General features: G+C 38.7%; 2 protein-coding genes across 4 annotated transcripts in view; one reads left to right on the plus strand and one right to left on the minus strand.

Moving 5' to 3' along the window:
• The window catches only part of si:ch211-283g2.1 (sodium- and chloride-dependent GABA transporter ine), a 66,947-nt gene that overhangs the window by 3,859 nt on the left and 36,141 nt on the right, over positions 1-26,947 (plus strand). The window lies entirely within an intron of this gene.
• LOC126388172 (flotillin-2a-like) overlaps positions 1,306-26,947 on the minus strand; it is a 37,559-nt gene continuing 11,917 nt past the window's right edge. The window contains exons 3-11 of one of the 2 annotated variants that reach the window (XM_050041089.1): positions 22,495-22,585; positions 16,308-16,431; positions 14,455-14,573; positions 14,233-14,346; positions 13,958-14,077; positions 13,655-13,869; positions 12,192-12,375; positions 10,660-10,809; positions 1,306-6,481 (exon numbers count right to left, since the gene is read on the minus strand). In XM_050041089.1, the coding sequence (XP_049897046.1) occupies positions 6,431-6,481; positions 10,660-10,809; positions 12,192-12,375; positions 13,655-13,869; positions 13,958-14,077; positions 14,233-14,346; positions 14,455-14,573; positions 16,308-16,431; positions 22,495-22,585 (1,168 nt within the window). In that variant the 3' untranslated portion in view covers positions 1,306-6,430. Of the gene's footprint in view, positions 6,482-10,659; positions 10,810-12,191; positions 12,376-13,654; positions 13,870-13,957; positions 14,078-14,232; positions 14,347-14,454; positions 14,574-16,307; positions 16,432-21,883; positions 21,975-22,494; positions 22,586-26,947 lie in introns of both variants that reach the window. The other variant, XM_050041088.1, reaches the window with a different exon arrangement.

Below are 26,947 nucleotides of genomic sequence, written 5' to 3' on the forward strand. Positions count from 1 at the left end.
CCATTGTGGTGGTGTACAGAGCCAAAATGACGACAACTGTATCATTGTCCAAATATTTATGGACCTGACTGTACATGCACATTATCTATCAGTTTAATTCCAAAAATAGACACAAAATACAAACTATTTACTGATATTAGAGCAGAAGTACATCATAATTGTGTTTCCACCAAAGGTTTGTACAATACATTAGCTATGACAATTTATGACCTTATAATTAAAACGAGCTAAAGCTCATGTTGTTTTCCACGCCTCACTCATATCAAGGTCAACTTCCTGTTTAAAACCTGCCCCACCCGCCTACGTGATGTCACACCTATGAGGGCATGCAGTTTTAATATGTTTTTTCCACAGCTATGGCTCAACAAAAAATGAGCATAGCATTAGTTCAGGCAGGACATGATGTCAAGCTCAGCTCACATCCCAGCTACATCAGCTGATCTCAAACAGCCAATCAACTGATGAGCAGCTGATTGATGGAAGGGAGTCAGCTGATAGATCACATGATTCTTTTCTATGCAACCAATTGGCGAATCTCATTCAGGGCGCCCTATTTAAACTGCTCTGGCCTGCCTTCTGTTGCTGCTTCCTCTGCAAGCTGCTTTGCAACTCGCCTCCACCCCAGCTCCTCCTTTTCATGTTGTGTCTGACTTATCAATGTCATTTCTGTTTGTCATTGATGCTGCTCTGTTCTGTTCCGGGGGGGTCTTTGCTGCTGCTCTCCCTGCCTTAGACTTTCCATGTAGGCACATGGAAGGGCAGAGAGGTATGATATCCCTGCCTCACGCTTTCCATTTAGGCACATGGAAGGGCAGAGAGGTGGGGTCTCTCTGTCTTAGGCTCTCCACATGGGCACATGGAGGGGCAGAGAGGTGTGCTCTCTCCTCGTTTGCACTTGGAAGGGTAGACAGGTGTGCTCTCTCCGCCTCAGGCTTTCCACGTAGGCACATGGAAGAGGCCTAAGAAAGGCAGAGGCCCCAGGACAGAGCCATACTGCCAAAAATAATACTGCAAATGGAAATAAAGTTTTCCTCGACTAAGGCGCTCCTGACTGAAGTTTTTTTTCTCTCTCATCAGGTGAGAAAATAAACCCTGTGTAGTTATACTGTCCCATTTGACCTTATGTCCAAATCACCCTTAATTCACCTTAAGGTTTTGAGTGTAAGACTTTTAGTTGTAGTGGAGTATTTACTCATGCTGCAGTAAACGACCTGAATACTTCCTCCACCACTGGTCACATCTGCTCGTGCTGAACCCAAAGCTTTCAATATTTTCTAACAGACACACAGACAGAGGAGGCGGACAGGAAGTGTTATAACATTTATTATTATAGGGCGTCACACAACACAGAATAACAAGAACACATGCTGCTTGAAATGCCATGCTGGGTCAGTTTTCCCCAAAGGCCAGTGTTAACATGAGAAGCCACCAGATAAATCCACAATATCATTTAAATAGAGGTTACACATCATTTCCATGACAGACGACAGATGGACGTGCTTCAGATGAAGAGTTAAGGCGTAGGTCTCTAGTGTTTGGTCTTTAATAAATGCCACTTAGAACAACACAAAGATCTGATTAGACAATGCAAGTTAAAAAAAAAAAAGTTTTTTTTTTTTTCTGGCACACAATATAATGGCCAAAATAAAAAATGAAAATACTTTAAGAGGTCCAGAACCCAAAGGAAAAGCTGTTAAATGCTACTCAACACCATAATATTTAACTAGATATTTAAATCTATATCGTTCCCTTACACATTTGCATTAAAGTTCTAGAAGTACATAAAACTGAAAAAATAGAAAGAGGAAAACTTACAGCTGAACACTATATATTTATAACATTCATATATTCTACAAGTCGATCTTTGTCTTACAGTAAATTCATGATAGAATATCACATCAGTACTCCCAATGCTATGATCACAAGTCAACGGACTGCACATTAAGTGTGAATGACCTCTTCATTGTTTAACAACAAAGGCACTGAGTACAAATAAAATCTATTTTTCTAATTAAAAGGAGCAATACAAAGTATAACACTAAGTTAACCATTTTATTCAGATGCTTTAACCTTTGCCCAGCTTGGAAACTAAGGAGGATGAATTCTGCCAAAATAAAATAAATAAATAAATGACTCGATAAATAAATTATGCCGTTAAATGTACGAAAAATAGTATTAAAAACAAAAATAATAAAATGTGACCTTTGTATTGGTTCCCCTATTTATTTACTTGCCTGCTTAATTTCCCAATTTAATTATTTATTTGCATTAATTTTTAAATGTATTAATTTATATTTGCATTTATTTTTTAAATTTAATTTTACATGTATTTATTTATAAATATATTTAATTCTATAAATATTTATGCATTTTTTTTTTCTGAATTTATTTATTTTTGTATTATTTTCTTTTCCCCCCATTATTTCTTGTTATGAGGTCAACTTTGGTTTATCAACATTAGAGTGCATAGATCCACTAAATATACATTGCTTCTATAATGCCAAGCCTAAATAAATAAATTCATCTTAAAAAATCAAAAATAAATCGAAAATAAATGCAAAAATAAATACATTTAAAAATTAGTCATATATATAAATGGGGAATCAATTTTTTAAAAGGAAATATATATAAAGAAGAATTTTGAAATCAGCTATGTCACATTTGTTTTTAATTTTTTTGGTACATTTAATGTCATATCAATTTATTTATCAAGTCTTTTTTTTTTTTTTTTTAAATGTTTGATTTTGGCAGTCTCGGTCCTCCATACAAAACAACCACTCGCAGTTGATTCATCTCAGATATGTAAAGAACATAATGCTACATTTTTATACTGTCAAGACGATTCTGAAGCGGTGTTCTCACCGTGAATACTTTCAGAAACGACACTGGGGGTAAAGTTTTGTATTTCCAGATCAGCCGCTGTGTTTGACAAAAAATGCCAATCATGTATCGTCCAGCCGAATTAAAATGACACTTATCTCAATCTCCTCCATGTCCCTGAAGTACAGTTTGAAAATGGAGATAAGATTTTAATGACTGATGACTGATTTCTAATTAACTTGTTAAAAAATACTGGCCTTTCCAAATGATGGTAAAGAACATTACACATCAAACAGGTTAACAACGTTACTGTATTTGTGGCAAGACAGGCAGCGTTTTCACCAACAGTTACAACTGGTCAAATAAGCAGACACACATCTGAAAGGAAACGGTCATACTCACATCAAAGACAGAAACAAGATGAAATTTGCTCAGACCAAACAAGCCACATGTTTATTCACAGAAAATTAAGAAAACGGTGCGACTATGAAAACTTTTGTTTGATAACGGTCAGTGGCAAAATAGAAACAATATATTTAAAGGTCACAGATTCTGTAAAGTGGTTAAAGATAATTCACAATGTGATTAAAACAGGAAATTAAAACAGGGCAGCCTGGACGAACTAGTTAAACAACACAGGTATGAAAATAAAAGTAATAAAAATTTATAACAGCAGCAACAAAAGGCTCATTCGGGTTTAAATCCTGCCATCTAGAGGTTGAAACTTGTTGCACACTGTCCTCACGTCACAATTGATCATGTAACACTGAGCCATCGCTTTGTCATCTGGCTTTCAACAGTTAAATGATTGTAACAGACTACGTGTGGTAATTCGACTGAAGAGAAGAAATGAGAGCTGAAAAAAGAGTCATTGGTCCAACCACTCGATTAACATCTAACTGAAGACAAACCCCCTTGTCACACCTCAATTATCCTGCAACTTACTGAGGCACGGACCGACTGAATGTAACATTATATTCCTGCTTTGTCATCACAGATTTGGTGACAACTTTCAAACTGAAGATGTGAGGGGGATGTTACTGTTTAAAGTTATAAAATATGTATATAGTGATGGACAGATTACGAGACAATGGGTCCCCGGGTGCAGACATGGAAAACACAACAACACACGAACACACTCCTTCTACAAAGGAGCAAGACCCCCACACTGAAAGAGACAAAAACATAGTTTCTAGTCGTGAAGTGTGTCTTTGTGGTTGTTTGTATGCAGGGTTCCCACACTTTCAACACAATATTTAACCCCATATCCATGACTTGAAGTAAAATGTGTCCTGATACAGCCATACACTATCAAACACGCCCTTCCCTGGCATTTGCAGACAAGTTAACTGCTAGCACTTGCCAACTTTATTATTGATGATGCCAATAGAGCTGACTGGCACATACGGGTACTTTTTGTGCTTCTTTCCCCCAAAAGGGAGCATGTATCACATGATACTAGTGACGTTTCAACAGTCACGCAGCACAGCACTAGATTTTAAATCAATAATACAAGGAACATGTACATGTAATGTTAGACATGTTTATGAACATATGTTAAACAGCCAACATAATGTGTATTCAACACCTTTCCAAAACATTGTTATTTCCAAACAATTTCCAGGCCTTTATCATTTCATAACTTTTCAAGGAATTTCGTGGGAACCCTGTTTATGTCTATGTGGTGGTTTTACGTCTCTTTGTGGTTGTGTTGTGTTCCTTTATAGTCATTTTATGTCTCTTTGTGGTTGTTTTACGTCTGTGGTTGTTTTGTGTTCCTTTATAGTCGTTTTACATCTCTATGTGGTTGTTTTACGTCTCTATGTGGTTGTTTTACGTCTCTGTGGTTGTTTTACATCTCTATGTGGTTGTTTTACGTCTCTATGTGGTTGTTTTACGTCTCTATGTGGTTGTTTTACGTCTCTTTATGGATGTGTTGTTCCTTTTTTGTTGTTTTCTGTCTCTTTGCGATCAGTTGGTATGTCATTGAGGTTGTCTGATTTTTCTTTCCAATAAAGGGCCGTCCACACTGAGAATGATAACTAAAAATGGTTCTAACTCAAGTGGATGGTGTAGGCCACACCACAACTTTAACGAAAGTGACAGTCTGGATCACTGTCAGAGCGAACATGGACAGCCGGTCAAAATCAAATCCATCTGAATTTACAGGGCGTCACAGCTGGGGCGCGCAGCGTTTGGCACCAGTGTTTACATAACTTTATTGTTCATCAGTGTTGATGCTCATATTATTATCGTTCTTGATGTGGACGGCTCTTAAGGTGTCACTTCAAACAGAGTGTCTGGCCCCAGGGCCCCCTGACCCTTTGGGCCCTTAGGCCTTTGCCCGGGTGGCCCATTTAGTAATCCATCCATGACTGTAGTCTACAAAATATTTCAAAACAACATCGGAGCAACATGTGACAGCATCTGAGTAGGAGGAGGACTGACAGTTCATCTCAGGAGGAGTAAAGAGACAGAGAGGAGTAACAAAATGGATTAAAGCTCAGACCCTGAACGATTACCACTCGAGTTATAAAGAAATGTCCGGTAAGCCCGGCAGGCGTCCAGGGTTTCTTCTTTAAGGCTAAACTTCTCTAAGTATGGCTTTGTGTTTATCGCGGCCTATGAGTCCAAACATGCGACAAAAGTGAAGAGTAAACACTGTTGTTAGTACAAGCAGATGTTACAAGAGCGATATTAAAACTTAATCCAGCTATAACACAGCGATATACTGTGTGACATACAGTGATATATTTATATATATATAGTGATTGTGACATAAATCCAACTAAAGCCAAACCACTTACTGTCCTAAGGTTTGGGCACTTGAGTGGTGAACAGGCACTGCACATCAGAACGAGAAGACAGGCAATATGACAGAGGTAAGAATTATCATACAAGTGATTCAGATAGTACTGATACCATAATAAATTTTACAATCACAGTGGATGAAGATCTGGTATGTGTAACAGCGGTTTGGTAATCCATCGAGATCTCTCTGAGTTAGAGTTAACTAATCTATGAAAGCATAAAGGCAAAGGAAAAATAAAAGCTGCCCATCACACTGGGCTCAGTCTACTGCGAGGTATGTCACTAACTGAGCGTTGGATGACAGTTGGAGGATGAAGAGGCGGGAGCTGCTCCCAACGGTGAATACACCTGACAGGGAGGTGGTGCACTCCAAACTCCAGGCAGAAACTTAAACAGCTCTGGAGAACAATATCAAGATTTGGCCGTTGTGTTTTGGACTCTTTCCAACACTGAAGACTGGAGGCTTCTCCCTCCAAAAATTATATCTAACACCACCACATTCAAAGTGGGCCGACTGGAGAGGATGGCAGCATATAATCCTGGCTAACTAGTGCTGTGTGATAAGGATCAATGTATCTACAACTAAAAACAAAACATATAATCTGGTCCTTTAGAAGTAAGGCCCCAGCTTTTTTTTTCCTTTAGAAAATTAAAAACCTCTTAAAAATATAAAAACTTCTTGGTTGGTGTCAAGTGTTTCTGGTCAAAGGCAGTTGCATAAGGGGTCAGAGGCTGAAAAAACTCTTTTCATGCTTGAGGCAGATACATGTGGAAGGTAACGAGGCTCTGGCCTGATTCATCAGATGGCTGTTTGGCACTGTGGGCCCATCATCTTCTGGAGCGCAGGGATCTGTGGGGACAGGGGACAAGACCATTAGCTGGTTTTAATGGAGAGTCACAAAAATAAAGGGCCTAACTCACAGTGCTGTCAAACATTCAGACACAATTCCTCTATGTACACATTAATCTCTACATTTACATATTTAATAAACAAAAGTAAGAAATGCAACACTTTTCTTTTTGCTCCCATTTTCCCACAAGTTGAAATTAAAGATTTGAGACTTTTTCTATGCACAACACAAAAGACTTATCTCGCTCTCATTTATGTATCTCCCTTAGTCTGACTCACCTGATGTTAAATGTGGCTATAAGCCTACTGTTGGCCAACTGTCTCCCTTCCTTCCACTGTTACCATTTTCAAAATCCCCTTTTGCTACGGGAAACAACAACCTCCAACCCCACAATTTACACACTGAAAGTGGCAAGTTTTGCCAAACATTTGGATCATGCAATAAGTCATGTCTGAGTTGTTCTTTCAGTGAATTGATGTATAGATCTACAGTGGATAGAACAACTTGCTAACGCACTTTGGAAAACCCCCAACTTCATCTTGCCGTACTTAAATGCCTGATGTTGATCTGTTTTCTGACACAGCCAGCTGGAGTTGATTTGCAACGAATTTTGAAATGTCTCCAGCCAAACAATGCCTAAATGTGTTCCTTTTTGCGCCGGGGGTGTGATCTCGGACCGTCCCAATTCCAAGCCAGATCAGCAAACCTTCTATTGCTGCTGTCAAAGGAGCTGATCTCCTCCTGGAGAATCTGCACGGTTAGCACGAGCTAACACAGCAGCAGGACTAACTGCACTGAAACATTATACGTTTCAAACAAACTCACACTGACAACAAGGCAGCTAGACTCTTTTGTTAAACCTGTTAGTGACCATTAAGTAATGTTAGCCGTGTGATGCTAACAGTTAGCCCTGTCGCTGTGTGTGTTCCCCCCTGACACTATTTTGCAAGGGCAACGTCACTTAAACATGGGAGTCTGTGGGGATTGACTGGCTTCTGGAGCCAGCCTCAATTGGACATTCAAAGAACTGCAGTTTTGGGCACTTCGCATCAGCTTTGTATGTCAGCCCCAGAGGTTGCTGCTTGTTCTGAATCTGATCATAGGTTTCACTTCCTCCATGGTTATTTCCTCAACTGTAGTACCCTGGGCTTTGAGGATTGTGATTGGTTTAGAGAAACAAACACAAGCATGTGGTAATATGGTGATTCCAGAGCTTTCTCAAGTGCTGACACAGCGCTGTGCAGCTAGGTCTCGCTACAGGAGGCAACAATGATGCTCTCGTAATCTCGATTGTTTGCTGTGAGATGGTCATAAAACTCAGTCCGAGCTGCCTTAACTCAGTCTTTTTCTCATCTTGATGTTCCCGTGAAATCAAACTAGTTTATTATTTTGGTAAGTTTTTAGTTTTGGTTCGTGCAAATACTGAAGTTCTAGACATGAACACTGTCAACAATCAATAGCTTTGCCCTCTCCAGCACCAAACAGGAAGCTGCAAACTGTGTAGACAGTAAACATCGAGGGGACTCTGGGGAGGTGCAAGAACGTGAACAAGTCTTGGTTTTCTTGGATTGTGCAAAGGAGGAGAGACTGGTGGAGTTGTGGAGTGAAGAAGGGTCGGTGTTTAATCCAGTGTGAATCTGACCCACCAACCAGCATTTATTTTGGTAAAGAATCTTAATTATTAAAACAGTTCGCTTCTCATTCCCTCAGTCTCCTCCCTCTAAAATACCACAGCTAACCAACAGAGGGTGGCAGCGAGTTGAGGCAACAGAATCCAAAATATAAAGTACACAAATACAGTTTATCTCTATTACGGTTAATATTGATGCCAAATTGACAATAATACTGTCGACATATGACACCTTTTATCTTGTATTTCTAGTTAAGTATTTTTGCAGTCATGTAAGAAATTGTTAATATGTCATACTCCTTAAAGGGAGTTTGGTGTAATATTTTCCACCAGGAGCAGAATGGGAAATAATCTTAAAAGGATTCTAGTTGAAGACGTGAAAATAGTGATGCAACAAGATCCCCAGTCTTTGCAAAATCTTGTAGACCGTGATTTAAAACTCATTTTGTCTTTAGATGACAGAAGGTGTCAGACTTAAGTCTTTTAAAAAGTCTTTCAAAGTGTTCTAGTGTATGACAGGCATTAGTGAGCACTTCTCCTTTTCCAAGATAATCCACCCACCAGACGTTAACAGCAACACAACTACACAGGTGTGTCTTGCGCTGGTCCCAATAAAAGGCCGCTCTTAATGTGCAGTTTTGACACAGATGTCGCAAGTATTTCGACAAGCCATCCAGACAGCTGATGCAACAACTGATTTACTCATTGAAGAATTTCTGCACCAACTGTCAAAAAACGTCTCAGGACAGTTAAAAGATACTTAGTTTATCAAATATCCCAGAGATGTTTTATGGACTGAAAATGTGAATTTATTGGATTCTTCTATGTCATTGTCTTTGTATGAAAAAAGACTTAGAAATGCTCTGCTCTCAAAATCATTTGATTTACAACACTGATCACTTTTGGGATCTGTTGTTCATGCTTGGTGTAGTAATGCTTTACATTTGAATTTTAACTGTACAGTTACATACTGAAAAACTTTCTTAATTCTAGTGTTTAAAATGTATTGACATATTTGACTGTTGTATTTTACCACTTAATGTCTTCTGGGTATGGTTTTCATATAAACCTGTAGAGGTTTCTACAACACCCTCACACGCACTTTTTTTTTATCATTTTATTCCCTTTTGTTTTGTAATTATATATGTGAAACAAATAAAATAAAATAAAAAGTAAAATACTAAAAGATAAGTTAATCTGTGTGCTCATCATCCTCTGCTGTGTCTTGACCTGACTGCAGTTCATCTTCGTAACCAACTTAAGTGAGCAAATCTTCACTTTCGATGGCGTCTGACACTTCAGAGAAGTGCTCTCTTCATGGATAAATCCCATGTGAATAAAAAAATGCATATAAGTAACCCTAGTCGTGTCAAATCCATAATGCAGAGTGCCTAATAAATGTATTTTTCAAGATGAAACTTCACATTTTAGAGCAGCTTTTTTATGGTGACCTGCCCAAGGCACACCTGTGTAGTAATGATGCTGTTTAATAAGCATCTTGATTTGACACCTGTCAGGTGGACAGATTATCTTGGCAAAGAAGTTCTCACTAACACAGATACTAAGAAATGTGTGACCAAAATGTGACAGAAGAATTTAGAAAAAGTCTTTTATTTCAACTTGTAAAAAATGGGAGCAAAAACAAAAGTGTTGCATTTTATATTTTTTGTTTTGTGTACTAGTAAAACATGGCAAGAGATTTTTTAAGAGTAACTTCAGCACCCCCCGACGACCAATGTTGTGGCTGACATGGGGCTGATGATATCTAATTATGGCCAGTTATTCTGAGTTAAGACCATTTACAAGTATAGTGTTTCTGTAACACAAGCTGTAGACAGAATGCCATTAAACGTTATTGAGTCAGTATGTCTGTGTGACAACTAAATTAAGTTGAAACTGCATCAATCATAGCCTCACTGGTGCAACAAATAAAACAATGTTATGTACAAAATTTACTACAAACTGGATGAAATTTGTAGGAGTAATGAAAATGACCGGTGTGAAAAAAAACAAAACCCTCTTTTAAATCTGTGTTAATTTAATTTCTTAGCCACTCACGGGCAGCTGACAAAGCTGATCATTCGACACTGACATCATCACCTCGTGAAGTTGTTATGGTGACCACTGTCAGCAAACATTCGCTTATTTACACAACAAGATTTTCAGTTTTTAGTCACAACTAATAAACTTTGTTCTTATGTGGGTGGTAAAATTCTCCATGTGGCTTCCCAGGCTGCTCCCAAACTGCACTGCATTCTTGTGCTGTTTTGTTGTCCCTGAAGACGATAAACTAAAAGCATGGAGGCCGCAGCTTTGTGAAATGGAGAACTGTTGAGTGTTAGTGGGTGTTTGTGCTCGACTAAATGCCCTCTGGCCCTCAAGCTGTTAAAATAATGTTTCATTCCACTGAAAATCTAATTTCTGGAACAGAACAGCATCACGAGGCTGCTTCGTATTCTGTTTTTAATTTACCAGCAATCATACAGCTGACCTATAAGATAACACAAGGGGTGTGGTGAAGTATGTGTGATGAACTGCTGCTCTCACCTTAGTCAGATCCACCCCGGTGAGGGCGTTGACAGACACGGGGAGTTCAGCTAGTAGACGGGTCACCTCTCCAGTCACGCGGCTGCCCTCTCCACTCAGGATGACAATCTCATTGGTCTTGGACAGCGGTGCAGCCACCTTACTGGCAATCTGTTAACACAAACAAGCATCTGTTTGTTATTCCACTGACAAAACACTCCTCATCTGGAGAACAGAAGCTGTCAAATCAAAATTAAATAAAAACATAACTGACTTGATAAATACATAAATATGTCATTAAAATAACCGAAAATAATATTAAAAATAAATGTAGGTATTTTTAATTAATAAATTATAACATAATTATTTTTTCTGTTTTAATTCTTTTTTTATCTACCTTTGTATTCATTCCCCTATTTATTTACACTACTATTTCAGTTTCAAAAGCAAATAAATGCATCAAAAACATTACATAAAAAATTCATATACAATAAATACATTTTAAAAATAATATATATTTTTAATTTCAAATTTAAATTTCTAAATTTAAATTTTTTTGTACATTTTTCTTTTTAGAAATATAAATTTGAAAATTAACAAAAAAAAAAGGAATTCATTAACAAATAAATGAACAAATTAATTAATTAATTAAAAAGGAGATATATATTGAAAAGTAAATAAATAGGGGAATTAATACAAAGGTAAATAAATAAATACAGAGGTGAATTTAAAAGCATATGTCATTGTTTTGGTCACATTTTATCAATTAATTAACGCTTACATTTATTTCTATTTATCTATTTTGAGGCACATTTAATCATTAATTTAATTCTAATTTATTTATTTGAATTAATTTTTCATTTATTTATGAAGTAATTTATCTATTTTTGATTTTGGCAGCTTCCTTACTCCATACCTCATATCATCTACATGACAGGAACTGACATGAGCATATTTCATTCATTCTGTTTCCTCATATTGCTTCTCCAAAAATACCAAAGTCATCTGTCTCTGATAGGCAGTGTATGAACCAGTGTAATCCAACAAACACCATGCTGAGATGTTGTAGGGGTATAGCATTACCCTAAATGTGAGAGAATGAGTACTTGTAGCATCTGTAAGGCAGGAGGGTTAGTTCATTTTTAATGAGTCACATGTATACCTGCCAGGCGTGTTAAGGAAACATGAGGAAATGCATTCTGTGGATTATTAACAATGGCAGATTGTTTCTTGTCAACATGTTTGATTATAATAAACCTATCAGATGATGAAGACTAGTTTGCTGATGTCTGAGAATAAAAATATATACCAGCTTCAGAATGCTAAGGTTTCATGTTTTAGTAAAGCCAACTGCCTATGGTTATTATTTTTACAGTTTGTCTTTACTTGTTAGCATTCACGTGTAAAACAGCTGTTTAAAGAACACATAGATGACTGGAGTGCCAAGCCTCTAGTGGTGAAGACATTTGGATAATCAGACCAATAAACCAAACTTCCCAAATGTTGGGGAATTCTTTTAAAACCAGTGGTGTGTATAAATGAATACCACAGACCATGGGCAGAGCCTCCAGGACCAGAGCCGTCTTGGCAGCCTCTCCATATTCCTGATAGGCTTCAGCTTTCAGCCTCATCTTCTCAGCCTCTGCCTTTCCCACCGCTTCAATAGAGGAGGCCTCTGCTTCACCGATAAGGCGGATCTTGTCAGCCTCTGCCTGCGCCGTCAGAACTGTCTTTTTCCTGGGGGAGGAGCATCAAAATTAGTTTTAATTAGGCTGCTTTCAGACCTAGAGTTGTCTTGCTTTGGTTCGAATCAGGGACTTATCAGAATTTCCATGTGAGAAAGATCCATGAAGTAAACAAAACGTTGAAGAAGAGTACACTTGCAAGATAAATGTGACACTTTCTAATGTCACAATGGAGGGACAATTACGCAGGTTGATTTTAGCGCTGCTCATCGTGGACTATATTGCTGTCATTGTTCATTTTAGTCAAACCATACAGTTTGAAAACGAGGCGCGGCTCCAACTAGAAAACAATGTTTTGATGCATTGGATGTGCTGAATGTGCATATTAAGGCAGTACAGGAGGAGGTGCACATTAATAATCCTCTAGGACTGTAACATGCTCATGTTTAACCCAAACAATGTGTCATGTGACTGCAGTTTCTCTTCAAGAAGGTCTCGGTTTGTATGTTTTGGTGCGCATCTGAGTGCGACTGCTGTGTTCACACCTGCCCAAACGAACTGCACAGCCACTTTGGGCTCCTGGGCCTGTGCCCAGTAGGCCAGTTCAGTAATCCACGATTGTATTGATGCTAACAAACCTTAACAGCATTACAAAACCTGTTATCATAGCTAGAAACTTTAAAAACATTACACTCTACACTGGCTGAGACCAACAGTCAAATGACACGAATGATACTGATGATACTTTAACTCCAGGCTGTTTACACTGAGCAGACAGGAGAGGACAAGAGAGGTTGTAAGAAGAGGTTGTAAAAATGTATTTTGTGTAGCATGTGGAGCCCCCATTTTTTCCAATATTGGTAACACTTGTGGGCATTTGGATTCCATTTTTTCCGATTATTGAAAAATAATTTCTTGCGTTTTTTTTCTTCCTTTTTTTTGTTATCATTTGAGGTGTTAGAACGGTGTTATACTGCACAAAGCCTTTCCTTGATTGTGCTGTTTCCAAACAGGTGCAGCAGTGGAAACCCAGCCACAGCGAGTAAAATGTGACACAGTGAAACTGCTCGGGGCTAAGAGATTAATTAAAATGTGTACTTGCTGTCTAGCATTAGAAAGACTTGTTATTCAATTTAGAGAGCACGTTTGAATCATGTGTTTAAAACGTTGGCAGTAGGGCTCCTTTTGTCCACATTCAGTAAACTTAGAATAAGGATAGTGACACTTGAATTATGAAAACTAGTAAAATGATCCTTCATAATGATCAAGTTTGGAGACTTTAACACCTAAATAAAGCTGATGAGAGAATGATTTTACTGTGGCCCACTTACTTGCGTCCCTCAGCCAGCTGCTGCATCTTGTAGGCTTCAGCCTCGGCGGGTCTCTTCACGGTGGCGACAAGCTCCTTGTCAGTGCGGTCAATCTCCTTCTCCTCGATAGTGATCTGCTTCTTCCTCTGCACCACCTCAATCTCAATCTCCTCGAGACGGATCTTCTGCTGCTCTTTGGCCGCCTGCAGCTCGTAGGCCAGCTGAGCCTCTGCTTTCTAGAGAGGCAGGTTTGGTTTTTTTTCATTAATACTTAACTCTAAAGCTTGATTCTTGAATATATACACAATCAAAAGTTTTTAGTACCTTTGTGTTCACTTCCTGATTAAAGGCAGCTTTCTGCATTTCCAGCTCTCGTTTGGAGTCGGCCATTTTTGTGTCAGCTAAGAACTTAACATCCATCATTTCTTTCTTACACTCAGCTTCCTGTAAAAGACAGAGTGGAAAAGATAATGACATGGAGATGGATGAGCAGCAGTTTGTTGGTTTCTCTACTGTGGTAGCTATTAGCTAATAGCTATTAAGAATTGGAGGAAGGATGTTTTTAATGCTTTTACTTTATAGTTTTTATTTCCTCTTACCCTGATGCCAGCATCTCTTTCTGCCTCTGCCACTCCGATGTCTGCGTCCCTCTGTACTGCAGCTGTCTGAGTTTTGCCCAGTGAGCTCAGGTACTCCACTTTATCATACACATCCTGTCAGGAGGAGAAATAAATATGGAGGTACAATATGGTAAGTAATTTAATCATGCTATTTCACAGCAGAACCAAAAAGGCTGAATGCAGAATGAAGATGTCCCACACCTTGATGGTGAAGCTGAGGATCTCGATGCCCATGCGGCCGACATCAGGTGCTGCCACCTCTCGCACCAGGGTGGCAAATTTGTCTCTGTCTTGGTAAATCTGCTCAACAGTGAGGGTACCTGAAAGGATGGAAACTGTGTTTAGTGCTGTCCCTGGGGCTGTACCACACTTCAAAACTTTCATGGCACTGATCAAATCACTCAAATACTCTGAGTATTGAAAAATGCCTTGTCATTTGGTACCAATTTTCGATACTTAAGGAGTGTATCTGTTCATTGCAAAGCCTCTTTCCCACTGGACAACAACCCCGCTAACACCCACTGACGTCTGGCTTTTGTCATTAATGGAAAAAGTTACAATGACTCTGCAGTTGTAATTAGTATTTATCAGCTCAAGCTCTGATTGGTAGTGATGGAAACATGACACCTGGGTGGACACGCTATTTTTTGGCCCTTTCTGCTGTGACTGTTCATTACTTCTGCAAGTCTCTGTCATCTCAGTCACAAACTCTGTCCATCTCCAGCCAAGCAGTGCTCAAACATTGTTCCAAAACAGTTCACACTGAGTTGGAAAGAGAGACTGAATAAGTAACATATATAAAAAAGAAGAAATCATCCTAATTTTACCTGGCCTTCACTTTGTTTCTACCTTTTTCTACCTCTGTTTTCTGGCGTGTTTGTGTCCACATTTGTTTATTTTGAATAAACAGAAGCAACACATGCTATTTGTCTTGAATATAATATAATGTATGTCTTCAGTTATTCTGTCTCCTTGTGCTCACTCTGATCAAACTGACCTTTCCTTGTTCTTGTTCCCGCTGGATCGTTGTACTCTTGTACATGCTGATACCTGCTCTGTATTAACACACACCTGCTGAGCATGACGTGTTCAAGTCAACTACATTTTACCAGAAAGGAAAATAAACTGAACTAATCCTGCCCTTTGACACGTTTCACTCCACAACCACCTATCTGGTAAAACTGCTTCACACTGCGACTCAGTCCAAATCATGGTGACATTTTTATCTCATACTAAACAAAACAGACTGAAACTTGTTAAAGAATAAAAGTAAAATAGCAACAAAATGTATCTAGATTAAGAAACTAGAATTATGATAATTACAACCATTTACAATCTTCTGCTAGCGAATCATGTTCATGCTGTGATCATGTCTTTCAAAGGAAGAAAAATCTAGTGTATGGAGGATGGAGGCTGCCAAATTAAAACATAAATCAATAACATCTGCGGTTAGATTATCATATTTTTATAGGCTGCTTCGGATGTTTTTTTTATGCGCACATGTGCCCCTTAATATTTTTTACAGTTTGCACACACCTATTTTTAGTCGCAAATGTGAGTGAAACGCCCACACTGTCGAGCCCTGAACATGCCATAGAATGTATGAAAATAATAACCACCTCATTGGAATAATGAAGAAGAAAATCTTAAGAAAATAATAAAGAATTATCTAAGGTTGGGGAAATAAATAAAATATGCATAAGTAAATAAATACATAAAAAATAAAATTGTATAAATACATTTAAAATAAGTGCAAAAATTAATACATACATTTAAAAATAATTATAAATAAAAAAATAAATGGAGAAAATAAAATAACATATCTTTTTATTTATCGCTTAGTCATTTAACTATTTTTGATTTGGCAGCTTCCATCCACCATACAGGTGAAGCTATCTTGTCTGCTTCTACCTTAATCTTTCTCCTTCTCTACTTTTCTATAATATAGGCAAAGACTGCACTGTCCACATTTGTTGGAAAAACAAGAACAATAACACCAACAACAACAACAAACAAATCGAGCCGTAACAATACAGTTTGGAGAAATGACTCACCGAGGATGGCACGCAGGTGACCCTCAAGGGTCTGCAGGATCACACTCTTGATCTCAACGACTGACTTCCCCAGGAACTGCTCGCAGGCGTAACCCAGCAGCTCATCTTCCGTCATCACCTTCACCTGGTGCCAACGTTGACAAAGATCGTCAGCTGAACACACAGCCACAAACACAGGCACACAAATACAAATACAGGGTGTGGCGCACATAAAAAGACGACACATGCTGGCTTTTGTGGAATCATCCAACAATCACTTTCTATACATCGTTCTGTTCACTTTTACACCATCAGTTATGTAAAGAAAACAAAAAGAAACATAACATTTAGAAGAATGGGAAATCAACACACAAATATAATTTAAGAAAAATACTGCAAAGTCTGCGATGCATTAGTGACATGGATGCATTAAGGCCGGATTGTTTTTAAAAAATTTCTAAGTGCAAGTGCATCTGATTTATGGTCTTGCATCCTTGCTATTGGTTTTGCTGTGTAGTGATGGACTGCTTCAGTTCTTATTCATACCCAACAGCTAGTGCTGGGGACTGAAGGCTGCACACACTCAGGGCTGATCAGTGTAATTATAATCTTATACACAGTCACCTTGCCTAATTCAACAAGGGGACAAGGGTTTAGAAAACACTGGCCAATACTGACATGGAGCAAATTATAAATGGCCAGATATCAAATGATCTAAAATTCATGTTCAAGTTCCTGTTGAGTTTATGTTTTTATGAACCCTGAGCAGAATTATATAATAATGCTTTTCCATAATTATATTTTCAATACACCAAAATGGGTTACACATTTACAGATAATCATTATTTGTTGTTATTTCAAGAGTAGTGTGTGCGCTGACCATACATGCAGCCTGTTGCAGTTTCTCCTGCTTGTTTCCTCATTTTCTTACACCTTTTAGACTTTTATCATACTTGTTTAAGTTTTTACTATTGATTTAGTAAAATATTAATTTAGCTCACTGACATTATTACTGAATTTACACTGTACATTTCAACTAATATTCTTATTCAATTCTCATTTATTCAGGGTGTCAACAGGTATCAGACACTTACATTTTCTGCTTTTTAAAACCTTTTAAAGATCATTTTTAACCAAATTTAGGACAGATTTTTGAACAAATTCCCCTTTTCTTGTTCAAGCATTGCAGGTAAGTATAAAGGTAAGTACACAGTATATATGTGATTCTGTGCTGAGGAAGGTTTTATGTAGGAATATGGTTTTACAGTGAGTGACGTTAATTGACATTTTGTCAGCAGGTAAGTGCAATTACAAAGTAAAAAGAAAGTATTCAGTTTAAAGATTTGTAACATCAGAAAAGAGGACTTTCAAGCAGAAGAGCTTGACTCAATTTGACAAAAAGAAACATATAAGTGAAATAGGATTATGTATTTGTGGCAATTAGGACCTCACAAATTCAAATGTAAGACGTATTTACTGACTTTTAAGGCCTACTTATAAAGATTTTTTAAGAAACCTGCAGACACCCTGGTCTACTATTCATCTATCTATATTTAACACTTACAGATCCCCCTCATTTTAACTTTACTTTTCATTTTTATTTACACTTTGTTTATATATGTTTGCATAATGCACATATTTGTATCTACTTTTTATATATATATTTTCTATTTTTCTTATAATGTGTCTATGCTTACATATAAGAGGAACTGTAACAGGATCCAATGCCCCCAGGGATCAAGAAAGTATTTCTGATTCTGACATAAATTATTATAAAATTTTGACTTTAGTCATAATGAATGTGTACCTGGTCTTCAATTGTGCAGACAGTTGCATCCTAGTATCTAATCCATGTCCTTCACATCAAGCCACAGTCAGTAATCAGCTATTATTAGATGCTGTATGTCTGTGATCAATAGATGAATTTGACCTCAAACCCGTTCCTTTGGGCTTATGATGACAAGAAAAGCATGTACTTGTAATGCATATGCTACACTAAAATTTTAGGATGCAGAAAGATTTACACCCTGCTAATAAAGTTTTACTTTCACATGATAAGTAATGCAGTGCCAATAACAATTCAGTAATTTACCGAATGTTCCAGTTACAAGGTCAAAAAACAATAAGCTGGATAATTCATGGCTGAGGAAATTATATGAGGAGACAAACATCTGTGGGATAATTTACAATAAAATTAAACAAAATGAAAATCAATGGCAATGACCTGAGGTTTACAAGATAAACACAAGGGTAGTCAGTGACAGTAAGAGGAATCACTTATACAGTCAGGAAATCAAAAGAAATGGTGTAAGACAGAAGGTTGTTGGGTTATGTTGTACTCCGCTGGAGCTGTAAGAAAAGAGAGCGTGAGCTGGGTCCTTAGGCGAGAGGTCTGCACATGGTTTTGTTTTGCAACATGCACTCATACCAGGAATGAGGGAAACACAAAGTCGGGGAAGGCGGACGTCATTCCAAGGAAACACGTCTGAGAACAGAGCAGGCTGCAGGCCGGCCACACAACCACACACAGGCCAGCTCAAACAGACAGCAGGGGGAGCCGTGCCGCGGCCGACGCTGCAATAAAGTGTGTAATCTCTTGCGCTTAACTCCTGACCTCCTACCCCAACCCCCGCCATTCCCCTCGTGACACCACCCTCCTTCCAGCCTCCTCCAAACCCACAGTTCCTTAGAGATAAAAACACTAAAAAGCACAAGTACTGGAAATGTGACAGAAAAAGAATGACATCCAAACTTCTCCTGACAACTATTTCTTCAACTTGTGTTTTAAAGGTGACAGATTTGTCAAGTTCTTTGATTGATGTAGTTTTACTGCCGACTGACAAAATATACTCCTACTGAAAGTCACATGGCTAAATGTGATTGAAATGGAAGAGTGTGGTTTATATCCACTTAAAAAACAGATTAACATTCTGCTCTGGTTTCCTTCACATCTATTCTGTTGGTTGCCTCCCTCTCAGTCCAAACATGTCACTTTAACAAGGACACACTGCTCCTGTTGCCATGGGACACACATGGCTCCACAATGGCTTTGGTTTAGGTTGGACCAATCAAACGGTGGCATGATGAGCCTCTCTGTGAAGTGAACTGTGTGAGAGTGGGGGCAGCTCGGCTTCAAACAGTGGGCTCATTGTCAGCATGCATGTTGGAAAACACAGAGAGGAACACTGGCATGACAGTGGTCAAAAATACAGAACTGATAATGAGGCATCTTCTTTCAAATACATGAAAAAACACTGGCATGCAGACAAAAAAAAGGGAAATGGATATCACCACAATATCACTTGCAAACAGAAATGCAGAGAATAGTCATTTATTATGTCACACGTTCTTCAAGAGAAAATCCACCTTATAAAAGACAGGACGTAAAGATTCAGTTTGATGCTCAAACACATTTAAACTAGTTTTATAATTGTGTCAAAGGACAACAGGGGACTCCCTGAACACTTGGTATTTCACTCGGGGGCAGTGCCTTATGTCCTGCGTCATGCACAGACACTCACAGTGTTGTGTACCAGATAGGTGTTCTCGTCAGCTTGCACTGGGTTGTCCTGGACTTTTTAGATAAACTAGCAAAACAGTAACATAAAAAAAGAAGTTTATTAACCTAATCTTTGCCTTAACCTGACATGACCCATACCCAGCCCAAACAGGCGTGGAAGGCAGACTTTCCATGTATATAGTACATTATACCAAATATACAAGTTATAGAGAAACATGAATAGTATATTCTGAATGCCTTCATACCGGGCATGCATCAAATAAACTGACCTCACTGTATGCGAATATTACTTTGTCTAGTTTGCCTAAGTTTCTAAGCGTTAGAAATAATTAACCAACACTTTGCCTCTCAGTCCAACTTCACATTTTCAACAAACCAAACTAATTCAGGATTTTTGTTCTGCATTCTGAAGAGGGATTTATACTTGTGCAGCAGACCCTACGCACGTGGCCTACGCTGTTGTGAGCATTTATACTTGTGCGGTGGTGTGTCTGTGTCTCTGCAGTTACACCTCCAAAACACTAGTCAGCGGCGGAGTTTCTGTTAAGTGCTGTAAAGTTTAGTTGATTCAAAACACATTAAGCATGGCTCAATAGAGACAATTTAAAACACAAGTACACAAATCAGCTTCACTATAACTCGCAGCATTCACAGACAAACACTTGTCTTTTGCTGGACACATTTTCCCCACAAATAGGAGGTGCATGTCAGGCTGCAGTGTAGGGTACGGCGTAGGCTCTACATCAACGCATTCACAAGTACCCTTAATTATTTGGGGTAGCCTACACATGTAGCTGCTCAAACTTCATACAGAAAGCACTTATTATGGAGCACTCTGGGACAGACAGCGGTTTCATGGGAGAACCAGTGTAACAATGCTTTTATCCCAAACTAGGATGTGGCTATGAAAACGTAGATACACACACATAATCCAACTAATCACACTCTTGCTCAAACCAAAATGTCAGCTGTCTACAATAAATTCCAGCAGAGATATTAATTGACATCTGACTCAAGTAAAAATGACTTATGAACATAAGAACTTTGGTAACAACTGTTTTTGATAACATGATGTTTGTGACGTTTCAGTCTAAGCATTTTATATTTGCAGATTTGCATATCATAGAGCAGTGGTTCCCAACTAGTCCAGCCACGGGGTCCAGATTTCTCCTTAGTCATTAGTTCAAGGTCCAACACTTTAATACATTTAGCATCATACTTGTGTTTGGCCAGGCTGTCGAGCTACTTTGCTGTCTCTGATAAGTAGCTGTCTGTTAGTCAAAAACTTGACATGTTTCCGAGTCACTTGCGGTCCACTCAGAATGGGCCCGCGACCCACTTCTGGACCATGACCCACCAGTTGGGAACCACTGTCATAGAATATTGGACTATTGACCTCAGCAGAGGTCTTCGCTCTCTGAGTGTCCTGCTAGTTTGAAGTGGATTTTCTCTTTAACATCTCAAGGTTGTCAACCTTAAAAAAACATTTTGGCACTGAACAGGATGAAACAACCAAACAGATAGTCACAATATAATAATAATTCAAAAAATAAAACAGACATTGACACTAAAATGCACATCAGGCTCAACATGGACCCTTTCTCCTGTCACACTAGGACCAGCTTCAAACTGAGAATAACACTCCGTCAACAGAACACAAGGGCTGCTACAGCACAGGAACCAGTGTGATGTTAATATCTGAACCAGAAAGCCCAATTTGAAGGGTTGTCAAACACAGAGTGCTAATTCTGTGGTCTCATTGAAATGAATATTGTGTTTTTTTGACTAGGTGCTACTGTCAGTCTGAATGAAGCCAGATACGTCAAACTATTTTGCCCAGTTATGAGGGTAAATCATGCAGACAATTTTTTGACCCAACATCTGTATGTACATCTGACTTAGTGTCTTAGTCAAAAATGCAGGTGTGCATCTTACTTTGAGCCCTCTGTATGAAATACCACCTCTGCTGTGATAATGGGGTGATGCCAGAGAAAAGGAGGGTGTGGTGGGTGGTGGGGATTAATGTGTGGGTTAGTGGAGTCTGAGCTGGCATTCCCAGAAAAGTGTGGTGATTTACCTGAGCCACCCCAGTGACAGTAATAGCTACACCCTCCGCTGTCTCTACATCCTCACACTTGGGCTGCAGGGTCATAATCTCAAGCGTTATCCTGTTGAAGAATGTGGAAAAAAAATAAAAAATAAAAATTGACATGTTCGGAGGGAAAGCAAATGAAGGGAAGGGCCAGAACACAAGGAAAAAAAACAGGACAAAGTGAAACCATTCACCCAAGGACTCCAGATCACTAACAACGGAGCAAAATGAAATGCTATCCAGAATTGTGATATTGATTTTTGTTGTAATTCTTTTCAAATGCAGCTTTATTAAAAATAACTTAATTTGTATTTAACATTCCTCAGTTTTTTTTAAAGCCATTTCTACAGCTTTCATTTGTTGACCCCGTTGCTAAAGGTGACTCAGAGTTCAGCTTAACTGGAGAAGCCGAAGTTAGTGACAGGTGACTGTCGCCCCTCCACTGCAGAGGAAAAAAAGCAATGAAGATGAGAAAAGCAAACACACATAGACACGTTAGCTTGTTAGTTGAACCATTTTCCTGGGTCTTCCTTTGGCCTCGAGCACCAGCCACTGCTTTTTCTTTTTTTTTTGTGGGGTCTTTTGAAATGCATTACCTGAGCCACCCCTGTCACATCCAGGGGAACACCCTCCGAGGTTTCGATATTCTCACAGCGACAGAGGATGGTCATAACCTCCAGAGACATTCTACACAGGCAGGCAGGCGGGAATAGCAAGAGGCAAAACAGTAAGTTGGACAACAGCTGTTAGGAATGTCAGTAACCAAGGTCAAGAGGAAGAGGGAAGAGGGAGGGGGTAATAGACACAACCTGACCTCCTGTTTTTGCCGGTTTTAACCCAGAAGGTGCTGCTGACACCTCTTACAGAACCAGGATCCGTACAGCTATAACACAGCTACTCTTGTCTCTGATAGCTTGGATTTGTTGGAGTGGGTCTGCACGCTCCCAGGTTGGAGAAGCAGCAGCAAGAAATATTTTAGCCACCTAAAAAAAATTATATCAGTTTAAGAGTACACTATATTTAGAATATTTTCACCACTTTCCCTTGCTGTCTAACAGCCCTCTCCGATGAGGAACTGAAGCCATTATATTGCTCTCTTCAAAAGCCACCAGACTCCATTGACAAAAACAGTAATTTGACCTGGCAGGATGGGGGAGTTGCTGGTGTACTGCTGCCTAGATCGGTTTGCTTGTGTCACTGCGTCACTTTGGTGATCTGAACAAACACCAAAGTCACCAATAACAAAAACTAACCCATTGACTTTGTGTTTCTTGACTGAAAACTATACACTTATACATGATTTTGGACAATAACCAATAAGGTGACATATTTATGACACAAGTACACTCTGAAAATGGAAATGAACTAATGATGATAAATTTGTGTTGAAAGAAGTAACAAGAAATACTACTACTACTACTACTAGGAAATTAACGTCTTTGTGTTGTACTTTTCTAAATCAAATTAGTTACAAAAAAGCCTTGGGTTAATTCAGACATTACAAAATTAAATTCAAGGACTTTCAAGTGTTCTTTTTCTAGCACTATATTTTCCTTTTCACAGAATTAACTCAAAGCAAATAATTTATTTTCATATATTAGTTTTTATTAATAAGTTTCACTTTCAATTTTCAGCAGAGCTATTAAATCAGCACACAGCTGAAGAGAGAGGAAAACAAATGGCATTAAAAAGCTGGCTTTTGTTTAGCCATGGGAACATAGGCTTACTGGTTTTGCCGAGGATTTAAGAGAGATGATATGAGGCGGAACATCCCCATCCCGTGCATTGGCTCATCAAGATGTTCTCCACAGCTTGTTTTACATTCATACAGTGCACAAAAAAAGTTTAAGCACTGTGCTTGTGCTGTATAATGGCAGGGGAAACCCCTAAAGGTAGCCTTGAATAGAGCAATATATCTGCTTTTGTTCCCTATCAGAAAGGGCAGTCTGACGGTAAGGTAATGCAGTGACAAATTTTAAATGTAATGTACTGCTGACAGCTTATATTCCTAACCTACCGTGGTGGCACTGTACTCCTGCTTGCTTCTCCAATCTGAGGTTGTGCCGACCGCCATCTACTGTAGGTAATGCATTGACTATGGATGAGTACATCATTATTCTCCACTTCAAAAAAATCCAAACTATCCCATTAAAAAAATGTTTCAATAAACTGGGACAAAGAGCAGGATCTACAGATGAAAACTCTAGTAAGTGTTGACAGGATTCTTGAACCAAGTGCCTCTCCAAAGATTACATTTGTATGGAGATAACACAAGAATGTCCTCTACAAACAATCATTATCCTGCACTTCAGTACTCATCCGGCTGGATCATTTATATGAGATTATGTTTCAGAGCTGATAAAAACAGCTGTTCTTTTACAATAAATACCGACTCAGATTCATTGCTGTTCAAGGCAAAGACATGGGAGGCTGATTGCAGCAACGCTTAGAAGAGGAGTCTCCACCCCTTTCTTCTTTGCAACTGGATCAATGAGTCACAGGCCTGGACATTAACATGATTACTGCATCACAAGCGGGAAGCCACCCTGCCTCCCCTCTGCTTTTATAATGCTGTCCTTATGCACACAGGGCTTTTAGCTGGAGTGGCCACCACTCTGTCTTCTGTTTCTATCATCCAAGAAAGCATCTGAAATGTTGACCAAACGGCACACATGACCAAATTGCAGAATAAAAACAACGAGAAAGGATTCCTGGGACTGCCTGTCTCTAAATGGGGATTTATAAATCCAGCCATGCATTACTTTATTGTAGAGGTCTACCATTACGTTTCCTAGCAACTAAAAGACAAAGAGCAGCACTTAATGGGAAATGGGTAACCTGAAGAAGACGCACTGGGGCTCAGACAGGGTAAGATCGACACCAGACAAAGCAAAGCAGGTTAGCAAAGTAGAAACAAAGAGACATGCAAACAGCAAATAATACATCAATCAATCCAGAGACAAGGAATGTTTTCACACTTTAGTTGATGTTCACAGGTCTACTGTGCGCTATATTTTACAGATGGTACAGCTAGATTGTTTTAAAAAAGAAAAATCACCTCATGCAACAGATACAGTCAGTGTCTAGTCATAGTTAAGGGTAAAGGCAGAGTCTGCAAGGGGGAAAACAGTCCAGCCTATAATGCTCAGAAAGCACTGTTCTTAACTATAATGCTGCCATAGATATTAAACTTAGCATAATATCAGTACCCTACAGCCATTAACACTATGAGACTAGCGTGTCTGAGTGAAATAAATGCATGTTTTGAGACAGTATAGCAGCGTTACTTAACCCCATTAGCCTGTGTACAGACGATGTGTTATAACGTTATCACGCAGGGATTTGCAACCTCAAGAACAACAGGTTCTTGGAGTTTCACAACTTTATTTACCAGTAGCTAAAGTGTTAGATCATTCTTATTCAACCAGAAACAGCCCCGAAAACACTATCACCAAATCTACCAGACTCCATTTAAATAAACAGTGATTTTGGCTTGTATAGAGGCAGCATATTTTCACATCTAACTGGGAGAATTAAGAGTTTATTTTAACCTAACCAGTGTTGGTGATTGTTACAACATTGGAAAGATGAAGCAAGAGGGTCTGTTTGAGATTTATTTTGTTTCCATTGACTTTGAATGAAGTGTATTTTATGATGATAAAATTACTGTTTATCTAAATGGAGTCTGGTGGGTTTGAGGTAGCAATTACGGGCTGTTTCTGGTTAAACAAAAATTATCCTACTCTTTAACAAAAGGTCTATCTCTGTAAGGAGATTATTTCATTAATATTGTCAGAAACTGATGCCCCGTTTCCACCGATCAGTACAGTATGTTTCAGTTCGGTGCGCTTTTTTCCGTTTCCACTGTGAAAAGTTGTGGATGGTACCAATGGAACCGTTCTGTATCCATTTTTGGTTCCCCCTCTGTTGGGGTACCTAGCACACAGATCTGGTACTAAAAGGTGGAGCTGTGAACACTGCAGTCTGTTGATTGGTCAATAAAGGACAGTCACTCTGCTCAGGGCTGAGTCGAGGCTGGTTTTGAGGCTCATGTAACCACTGTTCATACTGTGGAGAGTTTTATTAGTAGACTGTAGCTATAAAAATAAAAGATGTTTTGCTGCCTCTCACAGCAGCTGGAATCAGAGAAAAAATTAACTTCATTCACTGGGCCGACTGCTGGCGATTTTTAAGGTGGAACGTAAATTTGTAATGTTGCTCAATGCATGAAGTCACGACATGAATCAATCAACACATCTTAAATATTCCATATGACAACTTTAATTACTTTAGTTTTTATATGACATACACTTTTAGTAATGAGTGGATCTTCAAGTGTTTATATATATTAATTTAGACTAAATCATGTGAACGGCATATATTCTAATCCTCACTCGGAGGAAAAAACAAGGGTCACGCAGCGTCGTTCCTGTGGACTCCAGCAACACTAAACCCCTGAGCTTGCCTTAGAAGGACTAAATGCACAAAGCTGCTATTTTCAAACATCCCATGGAGAGAGACTCTCACTGCAGCCTGCTTCATTTTGTTCTGAAAATGTTGGCGTGCAGCCTCGGTCTGTGGACAATAAACAAGGTGCAGACTTCCCTCTGTGTCACCGGTAATGAGAAAATACAGTGAGAGCTGGATGGAGCAGTGAGTGACAACAACCCCTCCCTAATTTAAGGGTAACTTTGCAGTGGAAACGCTAGGGTCTAGGTACCATGTCTGAAGGGTTACTTTTGGTTCCAAAGGTACCATACTGAAAGTGTTTGGTGCAAACAGGGCTTTATAATAACGATCTGAGCCTGTCAGTGACAAAAACAAGAACTTTAAGCAGACATACACTACCGGTCAAAAGTTTTAGAACACCCCAATTTTTCCAGTTTTTTATTGAAAATTATGCAGTTTAATGTATCATTGTACTCTGAAATGAAAGCATAGAACAAATAAACAATTGAGGTCAAAAAAGAAATCATGGAATCAATTTATAAACCAAAATGTATTCTAAACTTTTGACTCATCAAAGTAGCCACCTTTGGCAGATATAAC

The sequence above is a fragment of the Epinephelus moara genome, chromosome 3, assembly GCF_006386435.1.
Source record: "Epinephelus moara isolate mb chromosome 3, YSFRI_EMoa_1.0, whole genome shotgun sequence".
NCBI lineage: Eukaryota > Metazoa > Chordata > Actinopteri > Perciformes > Serranidae > Epinephelus > Epinephelus moara.